The sequence below is a fragment of the Oncorhynchus masou genome, chromosome 25 (assembly GCF_036934945.1).
Source record: "Oncorhynchus masou masou isolate Uvic2021 chromosome 25, UVic_Omas_1.1, whole genome shotgun sequence".
NCBI lineage: Eukaryota > Metazoa > Chordata > Actinopteri > Salmoniformes > Salmonidae > Oncorhynchus > Oncorhynchus masou.
In genome coordinates, this window is record NC_088236.1 from 39,088,027 (window position 1) to 39,105,128 (window position 17,102).

Below are 17,102 nucleotides of genomic sequence, written 5' to 3' on the forward strand. Positions count from 1 at the left end.
GTACACAAATCTAAATGTGTATTTGAACCCAATAATGGTTGAATTCAAGAAGTTTAAGCTGCCTATCAATCATTGTTTTTGAAACCAGTGGACAGCCAGTGAAAAATGCGCTTTTGCAACAGCTGCATAGTGCGGATCCCAGCATGCAGAATAAAATAAAAATCAAATTCATGCTGATAAAAAAATGATCCTTAGGCCCAATGCTCAAACTCGCACACTTTTGATGGGGCAATTTGTAGTTGCTACATCCATTTTTTTTTTTTTTTTATAAATTATATATATTAATGTAAAGATATAATTTAATCGTATTATTATATGTAGTAGAAAGTGATTGGTTAGAAGAAGCCTACATAACCAACCCATAAAGTAAATCCATATATGGCCAGCCATGTAAACTTTAACAGTGATTTATCATGCAATAGATGTCGTTCAATCATTTTTGTCTTCTTCAAAGGCCTCTTAAGGGGAAACTAATCTAAAAGTAACTGAACGTAATCATATTACGTTACTGAGTTTGAGTAATCCAAAAGATATTTTACTGATTACTATTTTGGACAGGTAACTAGTAACTGTAACGGATTACATTTAGAAAGTAACCTACCCAAACCTTATTACAGAACATTCACACAGAAATGGTGTAGAACTGACATAATTCTGCTTCATGTAGGATAGTGATTCTTGTCAGCTATGCATCATCTGCAACATTCAAAATGTTTCAAAAATGTTAACCAATCTTAAATAAATATAGCTATCGGTGATTAATGGGTCATGTTCATTTGGCACCTAAAGGACTAACATGTACTGAAACAGGGAGGGACCTTCTGGTCTTGTCCAGTAAAAAAAACATTAATTTGTTTACAGTTACAAAGTGCTTTAAAACGTTTTCCGTTCTGTGCCCTAATGAACACGACCCTGGTTATTTGAACTTGGCAGCCGGTGTTAGCTGGTGATATGCCTGCATACCTTCCCGTGGGCTTCATCTTCAGGCTGGACGTCATTGGGGTTGTATGGCTCTGAGGTGCTGACTGAGGCCTCTAATCCAGGCTTCATGGAAGGGGTTGGTGGGACAGACTCAGCTTTGTGGAAGAGACTGTCTGTTCCATAACCGAATGCTTGAATGGAATTTCCTGTGGGGGCAAATGATAAAGTCATTTGTCTAGACTGTCTTCCCAGTGTTGGGGCAGCTGACAGTCAGTCCTAAGTCAACTTTTTGGCCCTCTGCCCAATTTTAGGGTGTGGGTGTTGATCTTCCCTTTGCTTCACTACCATTTGCACTGTTCCGTTTGAGACTGCTAAACTTAGTCAGCTGCCTGCATGTTTTATTGAACTTTACCTACTACACACTACAATGATATACTGTACATCCTATGATTATCACCTTATCATTTTGGACAACAAAAATGTGCTATAATATTCCTCTTTATCTTAGAGAGTAGAGAAAATATCAGCCACACACAGGATTTTCATCCACAGACACCATGGCCAAAGCCTTTGACTCATAAGAACACTCACTCAAACCTTTTATGTTGCAAAAAGGTTTTTGGTCAATTTACGACAACAACATGGCCAAATAGCCCTGTAATGTCTGCACTCGAGTTGATGAGCCCTATTTGTTTGCCAGTAAGTATCCAGCAACATCTCACTGTGAGATGGAATCTTTTAAAAGCAAATAAATGAGCCTGTAAAGTGAACACAAAATACTCTGCAGGGGGAGGGTGACAAATACATCTCCAGTCAGCTTTGCTGATGGGTGGGGGTAAACCAGGACAAAGTACCTTTTCACTCTGCTTGTCCATTTTAACAGAACACATGTTTCTTTCTGTTCAGGCAGAAGGAAGGCAAACCGTGTAATTGCTTGGCAACCACCTCCATTATAAGGTCACCATGCAGAGATGACTTTGAGTAGATTTATGTGACTGATCAGATTCAGAACATTCTCAAACAAAGGAAACATTTCCCCCTTTCGGAGAGAACAGAGAGCAGTGACACATGCAAAGAGAGCTTGCACGCACTGCGAGCACACCCACCCACCCCCACACACACATAGCATAGTAAAGACATAATGGACTTCAGATTTCTTATGTAAAGACATTCCATGTGGTGCTTGGATATCTCAGCCTTGGGTGGGTAACAAATCTAGGACGTATGACAAAACTATGAAGAACATAATTCTTGTGATTTCAAAAAGTATTGTAAATGATCTTAATATATTGGCCAAGTTAAGATGAGTCTTGTTTTTGTTGAGACAAGAGTCTTGTTTTATGCATATCTTTGCTGGGGTGGAAAGATCATCCAGAGAAGTGCTCGGGGAATAAACTAATAAATCACCAAAGTTGGCTAGAGGGCTCCTTCAGCGGATGCTTTTATGCATCCAAATGTTCTACCGAGTGATTAAGCTCATTGCCGACAGCAATTCCATTTTTTTATGACTTCAGATAAGTTTTTTTTTAACCCTATTGCTGTTACCTGCAGGGACGAGGCTGAATACGATTAGCCTGTTATCTAATTTTACATAACATGTACCATCTATGTGGATTTATGTCCCCCCACTTAGTGTATAAGAGTAAAGCTCCATCTATTTCAGTTTATCTTATCCAGTTCCCCTTGACTGCAAAGAGGAGATGCTGCATTTTTGTATTATTTTCCAAGAAGCCTCCTCAGCTACAAGCCTCATCCCTCATCTTGCAGACTCAGCTAAAAGTGCACCACGGCAATCTATTGAAATGGTCTGAAAGCATTATCCACACAATAGAACATGTTAAAAGCACTGGTATTGTGTACTTCTGATGATATTGCATGGTACAGCACAATGGTGTGGTGGTAGCCTTGATATTTGACTGCTAAATGGTGCCATTAGGATGCTTTCTCTATCCTTTCACATTCCTATGTCAAGTTATTTCCATTAGATGATCTCTTTTCTCATACACTAATATTTAAGGTTAAATTTGCACACACTGTATATAGACTTTCTTTAAAAAAAATCTATATTGTGTTATTGACTGTATGTTTGTTTATTCCATGTGCAACTCTGTGTTGTTGTCTGTGTCGCACTGCTTTGCTTTATCTTTGCCAGGTCGCAGTTGTAAATGAGAACTTGTTCTCAACTAGCCTACCTTGTTAAATAAAGGTGAAATAAAATAAAATAATTAATCTGGAAATGACATGCAAATAATTGCTCTATCCCATAATCTGAACAATGATGGAATATTGAGATGTAATTACTTGACAAGAAATGGCTCACAATGTATCTTGTCTAGGTATGTCAAATTCCGGGAATTTTGTTACGTTAAAACCTTATTCTAAAATTGATTAAATAGGTTTTATCCCCTCATCAATCTACACAATACCCCATAATGACAAAGCAAAAACAGTTTCTCTCAAGCTCTGTCAGGTTGGATGGGGAGCGTCTTTGCACAGCTATTTTCACGTCTCTCCAGAGATGTTAGATAGAGTTCAAGTCCAGGCTCTGGTTGGGCCAATCAAGAACATTTAGAGACTTGTTCCAAAACCACTCCTGCGGTGTCTTGGCTGTGTGCGTAGGGTCGTTGTCCTGTTGGAAGATTAACCTTCACCCCAGTCTGAAGTCCTGAGTGCCCTGGAGCAGGTTTTCATCAAGGATCTCTCTGTACTTTGCTCTGTTCATCGTTCACTTGATCCAGTCCTTGCCGCTGAAAAACATCCTCACTGTCACGTTCATTTAGAGATGGATTGGACCAAGGTGCAGTGTGGTAGGCGAACATCTTACTTTATTTAAAATGATCACAGAAAAACAACAAAATACAAAAACGAGCGTAAAGTTCTGCAGGCTACACATCACCTATACAAAATCAAGATCCCACAAACTAAAAGTGGAAAAAAGGCTGCCTAAGTATGATCCCCAATCAGAGACAGCTGCCTCTGATTGGGAACCATATCAGGCCAAACAAAGAAATAGGACAACTAGAATGCCCACCCAAATCACACGCCGACCTAACCAAATAGAGAAATAAAAAGGCTCTCTAAGGTCAGGGCGTGACACCCACAGCATGATGCTGCCACCTCAATGATTCACCGTAGGGATAGTGCCAGGTTTCCTCCAGACGTGACACTTGGCATTAAAGCCTGATTGGTGGAGTGCTGTAGAGATGGTTGTCCTTCTGGAAGGTTCTCCCATCTCCACAGAGGAACTCTGGAGCTCTTTCAGAGTGACCATCGTGTTCTTGGTCACCTTCCTGACCAAGGCCCTTCTCCCCCGATTGCTCATTTTAGCCGTACGGCCTGCTCTTGGAAGAGTCTTGGGGGTTCCAAACTTCTTCCATTTAAGAATGATGTCCAATCAATGACATTTACCACAGAAGAACTCCAAGTATGGACTCCAGTCAAGTTGTAGAAGCATCTCAATGTTGATCAATGGAAACAGGATGCACCTGTGCTCAATTTCGAGACTAAGGTATTTCTGTTTTAGTTTTCACTTTGTCATTATGGGGTATTGTGTGTCAATTGATGAGGAACACTTTTTATTTAATCCATTTTAGAATAAGGCTGTAATGTAACAAAAAAGTGGAAAAAGGGAAGGGGTCTGAATATTTTCCAAATGCATTGTTTATAAACAGACCCCAAATCTACCTAAAAACAGCTAAAATATGTTAGATGTGCCAGTTCTCTTTCAGTTTAGAGGGAAAACACTACAGATTGGAATGGTGGTGCCTTTAAAATCATATCAGAAGTTGTCTTGTATGTGTTACAAAATGCATTTTGAAAGCAAGCTGGACTCACTCAAGCAGGTGTTCTCTGTGAAGTCCCTCAGAAAGCTCTCACACTCCTCTTCCTGGTTCCCACTTCCTTTACAGGTGCACCATGGGGAGACAGTCCAGTTGTTGTAGCTGCCATCCACATAATTTGGAGTCATATCTGTCCCTATGGAGGTGAAAATAAAGCTGCAGTTACAGATAATTCACAGGTCACTAATGGATAATAATGGACTACATTTACTATAAACAGCATACCTACCTACACAGGCTTACAGTATGTTACTAATGACGATGGTGCCTACATTGTACCATGGAGCTAGAGGGGGGGGGGGTGAATTAACAGTAGAATGCTGATTGATGCCTGTATCAGATGTGGAGTGTCAATACGGAAAGAGCTAGCTGGTCATATTAGTTTACAGAGATATTACCAAAAACAGATGTTCTGTTGGATCCTGCTTACAGGAGAGGAATGATTTATTTGTGGAAAACACACCGTGTTGTGTAATCCAGAACAACTAACAAGAGTAAGTTTACACTAGCGATGTCTGACACATTTATAGTAACTATCAACAATTAAATGACAGATAGGTGGCAGTGAGAAAGCTATTACTATGCCACCCCTAAAGAGTATTTTAAGGTCACTTAAAGTAGTAAAAAATAACTCCCATCATTTACCGCCTTCATTGTACTGAATAGTGCCAACACATTACTGAGGTGCTTTAAAATGTCTACTGGTATGGAAGGATGTCTTTGCGGCGCACATTTGTCATTTTTCTATTTGAAGAACATTTCCTATACAAGAAAACAGATGGTACTAAAATGTTTTAATCTAAGTAATACTCTCACTCTCCCATCATCACCTCCACAGCCACGGATGTCAAATGTGTTTAGTGGAAGAAACAGAGGAGGGGTACGGCTATCACTTAACCTAAAGTCTGCTGGTATTGTGCATTATAATGAATTTTAACACTTGTCATAGGCATTTAGTAACACCCTAAAATGTCTAATTATCATCTCCAATCATCATGACAAAATAACAGACATATTGAGCCAGTAATAAAAAATGTTCTGTCATAGGGAGAAATGACATTTTATAAGCCTTAAAATAAGCTATTATAAAAGCTCATACATACAGGATAACAACTAATAAAGCATTATACTTGCAGGCTTTAAGTCAAGTTTTACCAGGGTAGGTAGCCCAAAATCCCCTGCACTCACCAATGAGGCCAGCGTAGGAGGCCAGACAGGCCTGGTAGTTGTCCTCATTTGGGCAGCTGCTGACCGTGTGCTGAGTCACCATGCAGTTCATGTGGAAATCAGCCAGTCTAGACCTGCACACAACAAACACAGTGAACTACATCATCAACACACACCCTGGAAGTGCGCTTTTTTGCTATGATCGGATTGCTCATAGTTAAACAGAAGCTCACTACGTGTACATTTGAGCATGTTAGCTAAATTAATACCTAATTATCTAAATAATAATGTCTAATAAATGTTGTCATGTTTTCACTCACTGCCGCATGAGGATGGATCATCTACATTGTTGGCACACATAATCAGACCTTGGTTCAAATACTATTTAAGGTATTTAAATCACTTTCAAAGACTTTTGGAAGTCAGTATTTTGATATTCTCTAGTTGAAAACACATGTAGTTGGATATTGGAATGTATTTGGAAATACATTTGGAAAGTGTTGGCATGTATTTTGAAATACAAATACAAACCCCTATGCATTTGAACTGATGTCTGTTTGGTATTTTAATTTGCTTTTGGGTAAATAAGTCGTAGGCATTTTATAGAAAATTCTTTGAAAATACTTCCAAAAAATTACAATGGAAGTAGTTGATTCGGGCCACATAATTTGAAAATACTCAAATACACTTATTCATTGACTTATACAGCCTGAATTCAAAATTGATGAACTGATTAATTGTTGTTGTTTTCCACCCATCTCCACACAATAACTCATAATGACGAAGTGAAAACATGATTTCAGAAATGTTAGCAAATGTATTGAAAATTCAATACAGAAATATCTCACTTAGATAAGTATTCACACCCATGAGTCAATACAGAATGACCTTAAGCCAGTGATTACAGCTGTGAGTATTTGTGGGTAATTTTCTAAGAGCTTTGCACACCTGAATTGTACAATATTTGCTCATTACTCTTTCAAAATTCTTCAAGCTCTGTCAAATTGGTTGTTGATCATTGCTAGGCAACCATTTTCAAGTCTTGTCACAGATTTTCAAACAGATTTAAATCAAAACTGTAACTGGGCCACTCAGGAACATTCACTGTCTTCTTGATAAGCAAGTCATGTGTAGATTTGGCCTTGTGTTTTAGGTTATGTCCTGCTGAAAGGTGAATTTATTTTCCAGTGTCTGGTGGAAAGCAGACTGAACCAGGCTCTCCTCTAAGATTTTGCATGTGCTTAGCGCCATTCCACTCATTTTCTTTATCCTGAAAAACTCCCCAGTCCTTAACGATTAAAAGCATAGCCATAACATGATGCAGACACCACTATGCTTGAAAATAAGGAGAGTGGTACTCAGTAGCACTTTATATTCAGGACAAAAAGGGAATTGTTTTGCCACATTTTTTTGCAATATTTATTTAGTTCCTTGATGCAAACAGGATGCATGTTTTAGAATTTTTGTTTCTGTAAAGGCTTCCTTCTTTTCACTCTGTCAATTTGATTAGAATCACAGCCATTAAACTCTGTAACTGTTTTAAAGCCACCATTGGCCTCATGGTGAAATCCCTGAGTGGTTTGCTTCCTCTCCGGCGGCAACTGAGTTAGGGAGGACTTTGTATCTTTGTAGTGACTGGTTGAGTTGATACACCATCCAAAGTGTAATTAATAACTCAAAGTGTAATTAATAACTTCACCATGCTCAAAGGGATATTAAATGTCTGCTTTTATTTTTTTTTACCGATCTACCAATAGTTGCCCTTCTTTGTGAGGCATTGGAAACTTCCCTGGTCTTTGTGGTTTAATCTGTGTTTGAAATTCACTGTTCGACTGAAGGATCTCACAGAAAAACTATTATCGCACACAGAGTGAATACATGAAAGTTATTATGTGACTTGTTAAGCAAATTCTTATTTAGGCTTGCCCTAACAAAGGGGTTGAATACTTATTGACTCAAGACATTTCTGATGTTCATGTTTTATTCATTTGTAAACATTTGAAATACATTATTCTACTTTGACATTATTGGGTATTGTGTATAAGCCAGTGACCCCAAAAAAACACCAATTTAATCCATTTTAAATTCTGTCAGTAACACAACAAAATGTGGAAAAAGTCAAGGTGTGTGAATACTTTCTGAAGGCACTGTATATAACAAATAATCAAATATAGTATTTGAACCCAGTTCTGCACGTAATACAACAAGGCCGTGATTCAATCTGATTGTGCATTGTCGACAATGCAGCTTTTAAAGGTAATTTCCAATTCAGCTCACATATCCTGTGTTTACCGTGAATGCGCTTTCAACGAACATGGGAACATTGCCTTTAAAACCTGAATTGTCGACAACGCTAGATCGGATTGAATCCCAGCCTTAGTTCAGAATCAGATAGCATTGAACTAAGCTTCCCATAGAATCGGTCAACTGTCAATAATTGACTGTTGACCGATTCTATGGGAAGCTTAGATTAATTATTAATCAGGTGAGGGACGGCTCGGGTTTTGGCAACACTTTTCTCAAAACAGCTTTACCCCCGTAGAGGTAGACTGCTTTCATAAAAATGGAGGATGGTGTACAAATTCAGTTCTGGTTTACGCCAACAGGTATCATGCATAGCAACCAATGTGATAACGTTAGAATATTGGTGAGATTTTTTTGGGGGGGGTTTGGGTGTCATGCATCATAATAACAGTTGAGAAAGATATTTGCAGTGTCAAATCATGTGTAACCATGTTACACCAGCCCCACATATGCATCCATGTGCGCCATCATGCACATTATCATTTTGTCTATCCCCACCAAGCATGGTCATGACACACAGGCAAAAATACCAAAACAACTGTGAATCAATTATATTATTTTGGGGCTGGTCAAAACACACATTCATGGACATTTAGCTAGATAGCTGTTGACAGCAGTTTGTCGTGGGAGATGATCAGTGGGTTATTTTACCTTACATGCATACATGGTTCTCATTTAGCCTGTTCTTTGCAGAATTTGCAGAGTCATACAAAACTGTTTGTTTCGCTACTCCAACGATTAATCCACTGATAAAAAGGGAAACCTAGTTAGTTTTTAATCAGTTATCGTTGATTATGCTCTCCTCATTCATCTTTCAAGTACCCACATGGGTTTGTATCTTGGTGAAAATCAATAACGAGATGGAAGAGGTGGGACTTGCAGCGTGTCGAGCGTCTCAACTAGAACCTAGCTCTATTTTAGTGTTCGGCAATGCAGACGCTCATTGACATGCGCAACAGTGTGGATGAAAGGATTGAATAACATGGATGTGTACATCTATTTTGCAACTATAGTTTTCTGCCAGCTACGTGCTTATCATGGCCATCTCAAGTGTAACCCAACTTGGTTCTATACTGAAAAAGTTGATAAAAATAATGGTTTTGTTTTTATGTTTATGGTAAAAGTTTAAATGTGTTTATGCCTGGAGGGTGGGATCTCTAATCCAGTTAAGTAGGTTTATTGGAGTAGTGTGTGCACAGTTGTTCTCTCTTTCCACATCACTGATGCTCACTAAGATGGAGTGATTCACTCGCACTCGTGCCCTCCCTTTTCAACCATGACTTATTAATTCTGCCCAACACCTTTCTGCCTGAAGATTAAAGGTAATGCTTCTGGTTATGTAGCCCTAAGTGAACATGCCTTGCTGCATACAGTCTTGCAGCTTACTAAAGCTGTTTCAGCATACTGTCGACTGGTAGATGTGAAATCTTAGGCAGAAGTTGAGGTGCTTTGAGGAATTGAGATACCGTAAAACTTAATTTAAACGCCAAGTCTCAAATAGTCACCTGTCCCTTTCAATAGCCAGGCAACTTTAATATTTCAGGAAATAAACACCTGTTTCAAATAAACGCTGGGTCTAAATGAATTGTTTACGAGGTTACCATGAATTGTTTATGCGTTTTAATGTTTCATTTGTTACATTAAATAATTCAGTAATGATTCAGAATAATCCTGGCAATCATCCGCCAAAAAGAAGCTGCTAGCCATTGGCTGCTAACAGCTAACAACTGATTGCCAACTGGCAAGCACAAAAACAGTCAACAACTTCGGGAGTACAGACCTCCAGAAATCGAATGATTGCCCTCTAGTGGCGAAAATTGCAAAGAACTGCCGGAAATACAGTCAATGAGGAGAATCTTTTTTGTTTTGTTCATACTAACACAAAATAAATGTGTCACCTTATGTATAGGATAGCACATTAGTGCAAGATATGAAGGAATTGATAAAAAAAAGCTGGAAGTGAATGCTGGAATTAAACAATGAACTATGCAAATGAGCAAAAGCTGTGTGCATTAATGATGAAGCCAGGCTCAAATAGAAGCCTGTCTCCAATAAGTTTGTGTTGTGTTCGGTGACTTCAGCAAATAAACTCCTGGGCTATTAATTTTGTGTTATGGTAGTTGAGGTGTATTGGAATGCATTACATATCCCTGTTAAAGTATTATGAAAGAATATAGTATAACAACAGTCCTATGCTAATTATCCTCTATCCTCCGTATCACTGAGAATTGAGATGCTGAGGATTTGCCTGGAGAAAATTATGACGTAACTCTCGCTGTAGCCTGGATGCACAGAATAGGCCGCGAGTAAACCCACTCTCCCTTACTTCATTACTCTGGCTCCATCTCGTTCCGCCCCCCCATCAAATCACCCTGAGAGGCTCTCAATGTGACATGTTGGGAACATCACATCTAAGCCTTGTTTCAGGGAGAAGGGCTTCTTGCACCTCTTTCCACCTCGCCTCTACAGAAACTCTCTCTTCTTCTTCCTCTCCTAGTGAAACAAATGACTTGTTCCCTAAAACATCCCATCACAGGATTTGATAGAGAGAAACAGACGTGTGCAGAGAAAGAGAAATCCCATCCAGGTCACAATCTCTCTGTTATACATCTATAGAAACTAAAAGGAATCACTAACACTTTCCATGTTGGTGTTTCCGTGGACAACCTGTTCATTTTTTCATAAGTACTTTGGACAACAATATGTGTCTGCACTAGGTGTTGAAGCTATGGAAAGGGACTGCACATTTTTAGAGAAAGGCCTCTCGGACAATGAGTTTAAACACAGTCATTTCAAGTTTAGAAAGGTGTCCTGAGTTTTCTGGACAATAGTGTTCCAACATCAAGACGCAGCACATTTCATGGCTTCCACATCTTTTCCATTATACCTTTGGCGGAGTACTCGCTGCTGAAATTACAGGCTGTCTGCTTCTCAGAGTTGTATCGCCATTTCAGACACTCAGCCCTGGGAAGTGGCAAAGGGAGCCCCCGTAGAGGTAGACTGCTTTCAAATATTTGATGCTTCAAACACAGTAATTTGGTCAGTGTTGAGTGCCTATCCATCTTGCTCCAACGTAATAGAAAACTAATGGCTTTTAACATGGAATCATATCCCTTATCGCCAACAATGACAAACATTGAGTCAAATCAGATGAATGTCGAAGAAACCTTTCCTCATGATGGAAGAAAAAATGTATCACAGTTATCAACTGCTAAGATATGGTGGCTGTAATAGCCTCTCAACAGCGAATGTCTTGGGGAAATGATATCTTTGTGAAACATCCTCTCTGCAGTTACTGACAGTTCTTTTTACCATTTCAGTAATATTGGACATCATTTTAGATTTCCTGGATAAGCGCTGCGATTATAATTTTACATCCATTAATGTAACTCTCATTTTAAGTGTATTGGTCATAGATGACTCTCACACTAGCCTTCATCTATCTCTAGTGATGATAAAACAAACAATTATACATTGAATGTGGACATGATTGCAAATGGGTCTCTGCTTAGTCATAGATACATGGGGATAAGCTTGCGCTGTGTCTCAGTGCAAACTCACAGTTAAGAAATTTGACCTCAACATTGTCAATGGCAACGGTCAATGGTCTTTTGTCAATTCATCAGTGTTAAATGCTGATTTGAAAAATAGGAGCGGACAATAGAGGGGCTGTTCTCCATCCCGTTTGTTCTTCAATTGATATACTGCATATGGACTATTCAACCTACAAAAGGATGAACTTTGCATATCCACAACGATGGAAAGGGCAAAAATAAAGGACTTAAACCATATGATAATTGTCCATTTTCTTCTCAGTAAAATAAACTTCTCCACTATCTTGACAACAAATATATGTAATTCTCCCAGAGTTACAGGTCATAGCATTGCTTTTTGGCTGGTTGCTGTTGTCTCTGACCTTCTCTATTTAATCAGGGTCAGTAGACAGTCTCACAGCAGCTTCAGGCAATTGTCCTTCGAAGGAATATCAAGAAGGCCCATTCATTTGGAAACACAAGGCTATTTGATTACACACTCATTGGGACACATACTCAAGACTAAGAGGGCATATGGGCATATGGCTTTCAGTCAAACACACTGCTGTGCTGCAGTTCACTAAAGCTGCCTGCCTAGAAAACCGGGAACACTCCCAGAACAGTAGTTAAGATTCCCATGAAATTCTACGTTGAGTTTTATCTAACAATTAGGATGATAACATCCCCAAAACATTCAAAGAATGCTTTTGATAACAAATAAATCAATATGAAACATCCTTGGAATGTAATCCTAACATTCAATAAAATGTTGTACACAACATCTGAAGCAACCACCACAGAACATTGTCCAGTTGTGCAGATGATTTTACAATGTTTTTTTTAGGGTGCAAAAAAAAAACATTCACCAGATTTTACAAGAACATTCCCACAACGCATTTTTTAAATGTTCTTTAAAAGTCCCTAAAACATTTATTTAGGCTGTGGGAACATAGTGGGGATGTGACAGGAGACAGGTTCCCCAAACAGTCAAATGTTCCAGTTGTGCTGACATTCAGATAATGTTTGTATCAGGGTGCACAAAATATTTCTTTGTGTTGCAAGAATGTTGAAAGAACATCCCTTCTGATTTCTTTAAAGGTTCCCGGAACATTTAATTAGGTTGTTGGAACAGTGTGGGTACAATACAAGAGATAGGTTCCCAAAACACAGAATATGCTCAGTTGCGATGACATTCAATACAATGTGTAAGTTTGGTCGCACAGGACATTTCCTTAACCTAAATCAGGGTAACAGAGTGTTTCGAGGTTGTCTTAAACAAATCTACTTTGAAACAAAAGTATACAACTCACCCACATGGTTATGGACTTTAAAAAAACAATACACCTGTACCATGTCAGATATAGAGCTGAAAAGTATTGAATTTTGAGTTTGCATCCCAATATTACACCTTATATACATCACAGAAGACTGAAATATAACAAAACTGTTTGACATAGAAACACCAGATTTTCTGTTTTTTTTTGTTATTGAAATAAAATGTATTATTTATGAAATTATGACAAATATTAATAACATTCCACCCATGGATGCACTAGGTCATTTGACTGCGGGAAAGGACTACTTTTGTAAGAAAGTTGACCTGGTCTTAGTTCTTAAATTAAAGGTTCCCAGAACATTTACTTACATTATGGGAGTTGTCTGGGATGCTACAATAAAATTCTTCTGATACAATTTCCACATAAGTCTGTTTTTATGTCGTTCAAAACACATTTCTTTTTTAGGTTTAACATAATATTCCATTGCTGTTCACGCAATATACATTTCACCTTGTCTTAGAGATGCTCCGAACATTTCAAGAACATTTCGAATAAAGTCATATTTAAGTTTTACCTGATATTACCACAACATTCTCAGCATGCACATGTGCAGCTCCTTAAAGCATAAGAAAGAAGATTGGAATACATCCCCATTACGTTTTTTTCCCCCAGATTTTATTTATCTTCTGGGCCACCAGGGAAGCTCTCAAACAGCTTATTCTTTCAGAATATAACCATGGCAGTACGGCCAATCAGGAATCCCATGCTGTCTTTTCAGCCTTAGACTTAACTAACCCAGGCAAATACTGTTAACTGGGTTATTCAGCATCACTTCTGGGCCCATATTTACAAGGTATCCAAGAGAAGGAGTGCTGATCTAGGATCACTTTTGCTTTTCAGATCGTGAAAATTAAGCGTCTTATTTGGTGCGTTTCTTAAAAGTTGAACAGTCCATTTTTTTTAGTCTGAATTCTGCATTTCAGATTGAATTTATACATCTGGGAAACAATCCCTAGTTTCACAGTTGTTTTCAAAAGAAACATGGTTTACAACTACGTGGGATTCAACCTGCAAACATCTGCTTTGCAGTCAGATCATTAACCCTCTGCACCACCAGGGAATATCTGTGGTACTGTGTGGGTTGTTCAGTCGACGTATGGTTAATCAGGACACAGAACACAATTTACGAGTTCTTAAAATATTCCCTTCTTCATCATATGCTGTGTACTTGTAACACTATTTGTTTATGTTCTTCCAAACTAAATAAGACAAAATTACCTTTCTGAATTGCTATCAAAAAGCAATCAAACGCACACGATACCCATTCTGAAAAAGTATGATACATAATAAATACAGTTGAAGTCGGAAGTTTACATACACTTAGGTTGGAGTCATTAAAACTTGTTTTTCAACCACTCCACAAACGTCTTGTTAACCTACGGGTTCCCAACTAGGAACATCCCCCCCCCCTTCAGCCCACAACGGTGGCGCAGGGAAAGCAAAAATATTCTTAAAAATATTTAACCTCCACACATTAACAAGTCCAATAGCTTAAATGAAAGATAAACACCTTGTTCATCTACCCAGCATGTCAGAATTTTAAAATGTTTTACAGCGAAAACATAGCACATATTTATGTTAAACCACCACTAGGGAAACATACAATATGTAGCCACATGGCTATGCAAATTAGCACAATCACAAACGCAGGACTAAAAGAAAAATAATTCACTAACCTTTTGAAAATCTTCATCAGATGACAGTAATAGCACATGTTACACAGTACATTTATGTTTTTTTCAATAATATGCAATTTATATCCATAAATCTCCATTTACATTGAGCCATGTTCAAAAATGCAGCAGAAATGACCGGAGAAATTATAAATATCTCCAGCAGCTAACGCCAGATAACAGCAATAAACATCATAAACTTTGACTAAATATACATGTTCTACATATATTTAGAAAGATACACTTCTTCTTAATGCAAACGCTGTGTTACATTTATTTTTAACGTTACAGAATTCGTTCACTATTCAATAATCTGAGACGGCGCTCAGCCATTAGCATTATTTCTCTACTATGTTGGATTCGACAAAAATACAATTTTATAACATAAATATTCCCTTACCTTTGATGGTCTTCGACAAGAATGCCGTGGAAGGAGTTATACTTACCTAATATAACGTTTGGTTGCAGTTGGTGTGTCTTTGTATTGGCAAAAGCTAACATCTTCAGGTGAATTACCCCAAAAAGGACTTCTGGTCACGAAAATTGCGCATCAAAACTTCAAATTTACATATTATATGTCGACTAAACTGGTCAAACTAAATGCAGAATCAAGCTTTAGGATGTTTTTAACGTACAAAACAATTGGCGATTAAATCAAACGTAACGAACTCACTTCAACCAGCTTGAAAAAAAACATCCGTTTTTCCAGAGCGCGCTCCTGAAAACTCGTGACACCTCAGTATTTGGCCCACCAAGCAGTCAAAGCTCGTGCTATTTTCTCCGTTGCACGTCTCACTGTAAGACAGGAGCTCGCTGAAGAGATAGAAACTGTTCCCAGAGCCATAGCTGGTTGGCAAGGGTGGGGGCGATGACGTCAAAGTTGGAGGAATTTTCTAAGGAGGGAGAGAGTGTTTGGGAGAATGGCTGCCCTGTGAGTTCTGCTTTACATACAGACATAATTTGAACGGTTTTAGAAGCTTTAGAGTGTTTTCTATTCAATAATAATTATTATATGCATATATTAGCAATTTTTGACAGTTTCTTTTTTAGTTTACTTTGGGCACACCATTCATCCAAAAGGGGGCAGTATTTCCCATAGCCCTAACAGGTAACCTGATGGGGCTACGGGTTCCCAACTAGGAACCTCCACACATTAACAAGTCCAAACGATAGTTTTGGCAAGTTGGTTAGGACATCAACTTTGTGCATGACACAATTCATTTTCCCAATAATTGCTTACATACAGATTATTTCACTTATAATTCACTGTATCACAATTCCAGTGGGTCAGAAGTTTACAAACACTAAGTTGACTGTGCCTTTAAACAGCTTGGACAATTCCAGAAAATGAAGTCATGGCTTTAGATGCTTCTGATAGGCTAAGTTACATTATGAGTCAATTGGAGGTGTACCTTATGATGTATTCCAAGGCCTACCTTCAAACCCAGTGCCTCTTTGCTTGACATCATGGGAAAATCAAAAGAAATCAGCCAAGACCTCACAAACAAATGTTGACCTCCACAAGTCTGCTTCATCCTTGGGAGCAATTTACAAATGCCTGAAGGTACCAAGTTCATCTGTACAAACAATAGTACGCAAGTATAAACACCATGGGACCACGCAGCCATCATACCGCTCAGGAGGGAGACGCGTTCTGTCTCCTGGAGATGAATGGACTTTGGTGCGAAAAGTGCAAATCAATCCCAAAACAACAGCAAAGGACCTTATGAAGATGCTGGATGAAACAGGTACACAAGTATTTATATCCACAGGAAAACGAGTCCTATATCGACATAACCTGAAAGGCCACTCAGCAAGGAAGAAGCCACTGCTCCAAAACCGCCATAAAAAAGCCAGACTACGGTTTGCAACTGCACATGGGGACAAAGGTTGTTCTTTCTGGAGAAATGTCCTCTGGTCTGATGAAACAAAAATAGAACTGTTTGGCTGTAATGACCATCGTTACGTTTGGAGGAAAAAGGGGAGGCTTACAAGCCGAAGAGCACCATCCCAACCGTGATGCATGGGGGTGGCAGCATCATGTTGTGTGGGTGCTTTGCTGCAGGAGGGACTGGTGCACTTCACAAAATAGATGGCATTATGAGGACGGAAAATTATTTGGATATATTGAAGCAACATCTGAAGACAGTCAGGAAGTTAAAACTTGGTTGCAAATGGGTCTTCCAAATGGACAATGACCCCAAGCATACTTCCAAAGTTGTGGCAAAATGGCTTAAGGACAACAAAGTCAAGGTATTGGAGTGGCCATCACAAAGCCCTGACCTCAATCCTATAGAACATTTGTGGGCAGAACTGAAAAAGCGTGTG

At 38.7% G+C, this 17,102-nt stretch overlaps 1 protein-coding gene across 1 annotated transcript in view; it reads right to left on the bottom strand.

Moving 5' to 3' along the window:
• Positions 1–17,102, bottom strand: part of LOC135514300 (GDNF family receptor alpha-2-like) — a 71,657-nt gene that overhangs the window by 15,250 nt on the left and 39,305 nt on the right. The window contains exons 5-7 of the mRNA XM_064937686.1: positions 5,949–6,061; positions 4,756–4,896; positions 964–1,127 (exon numbers count right to left, since the gene is read on the bottom strand). Coding sequence (XP_064793758.1) covers positions 964–1,127; positions 4,756–4,896; positions 5,949–6,061 — 418 coding nt within the window. The remainder of the gene's footprint in view (positions 1–963; positions 1,128–4,755; positions 4,897–5,948; positions 6,062–17,102) is intronic.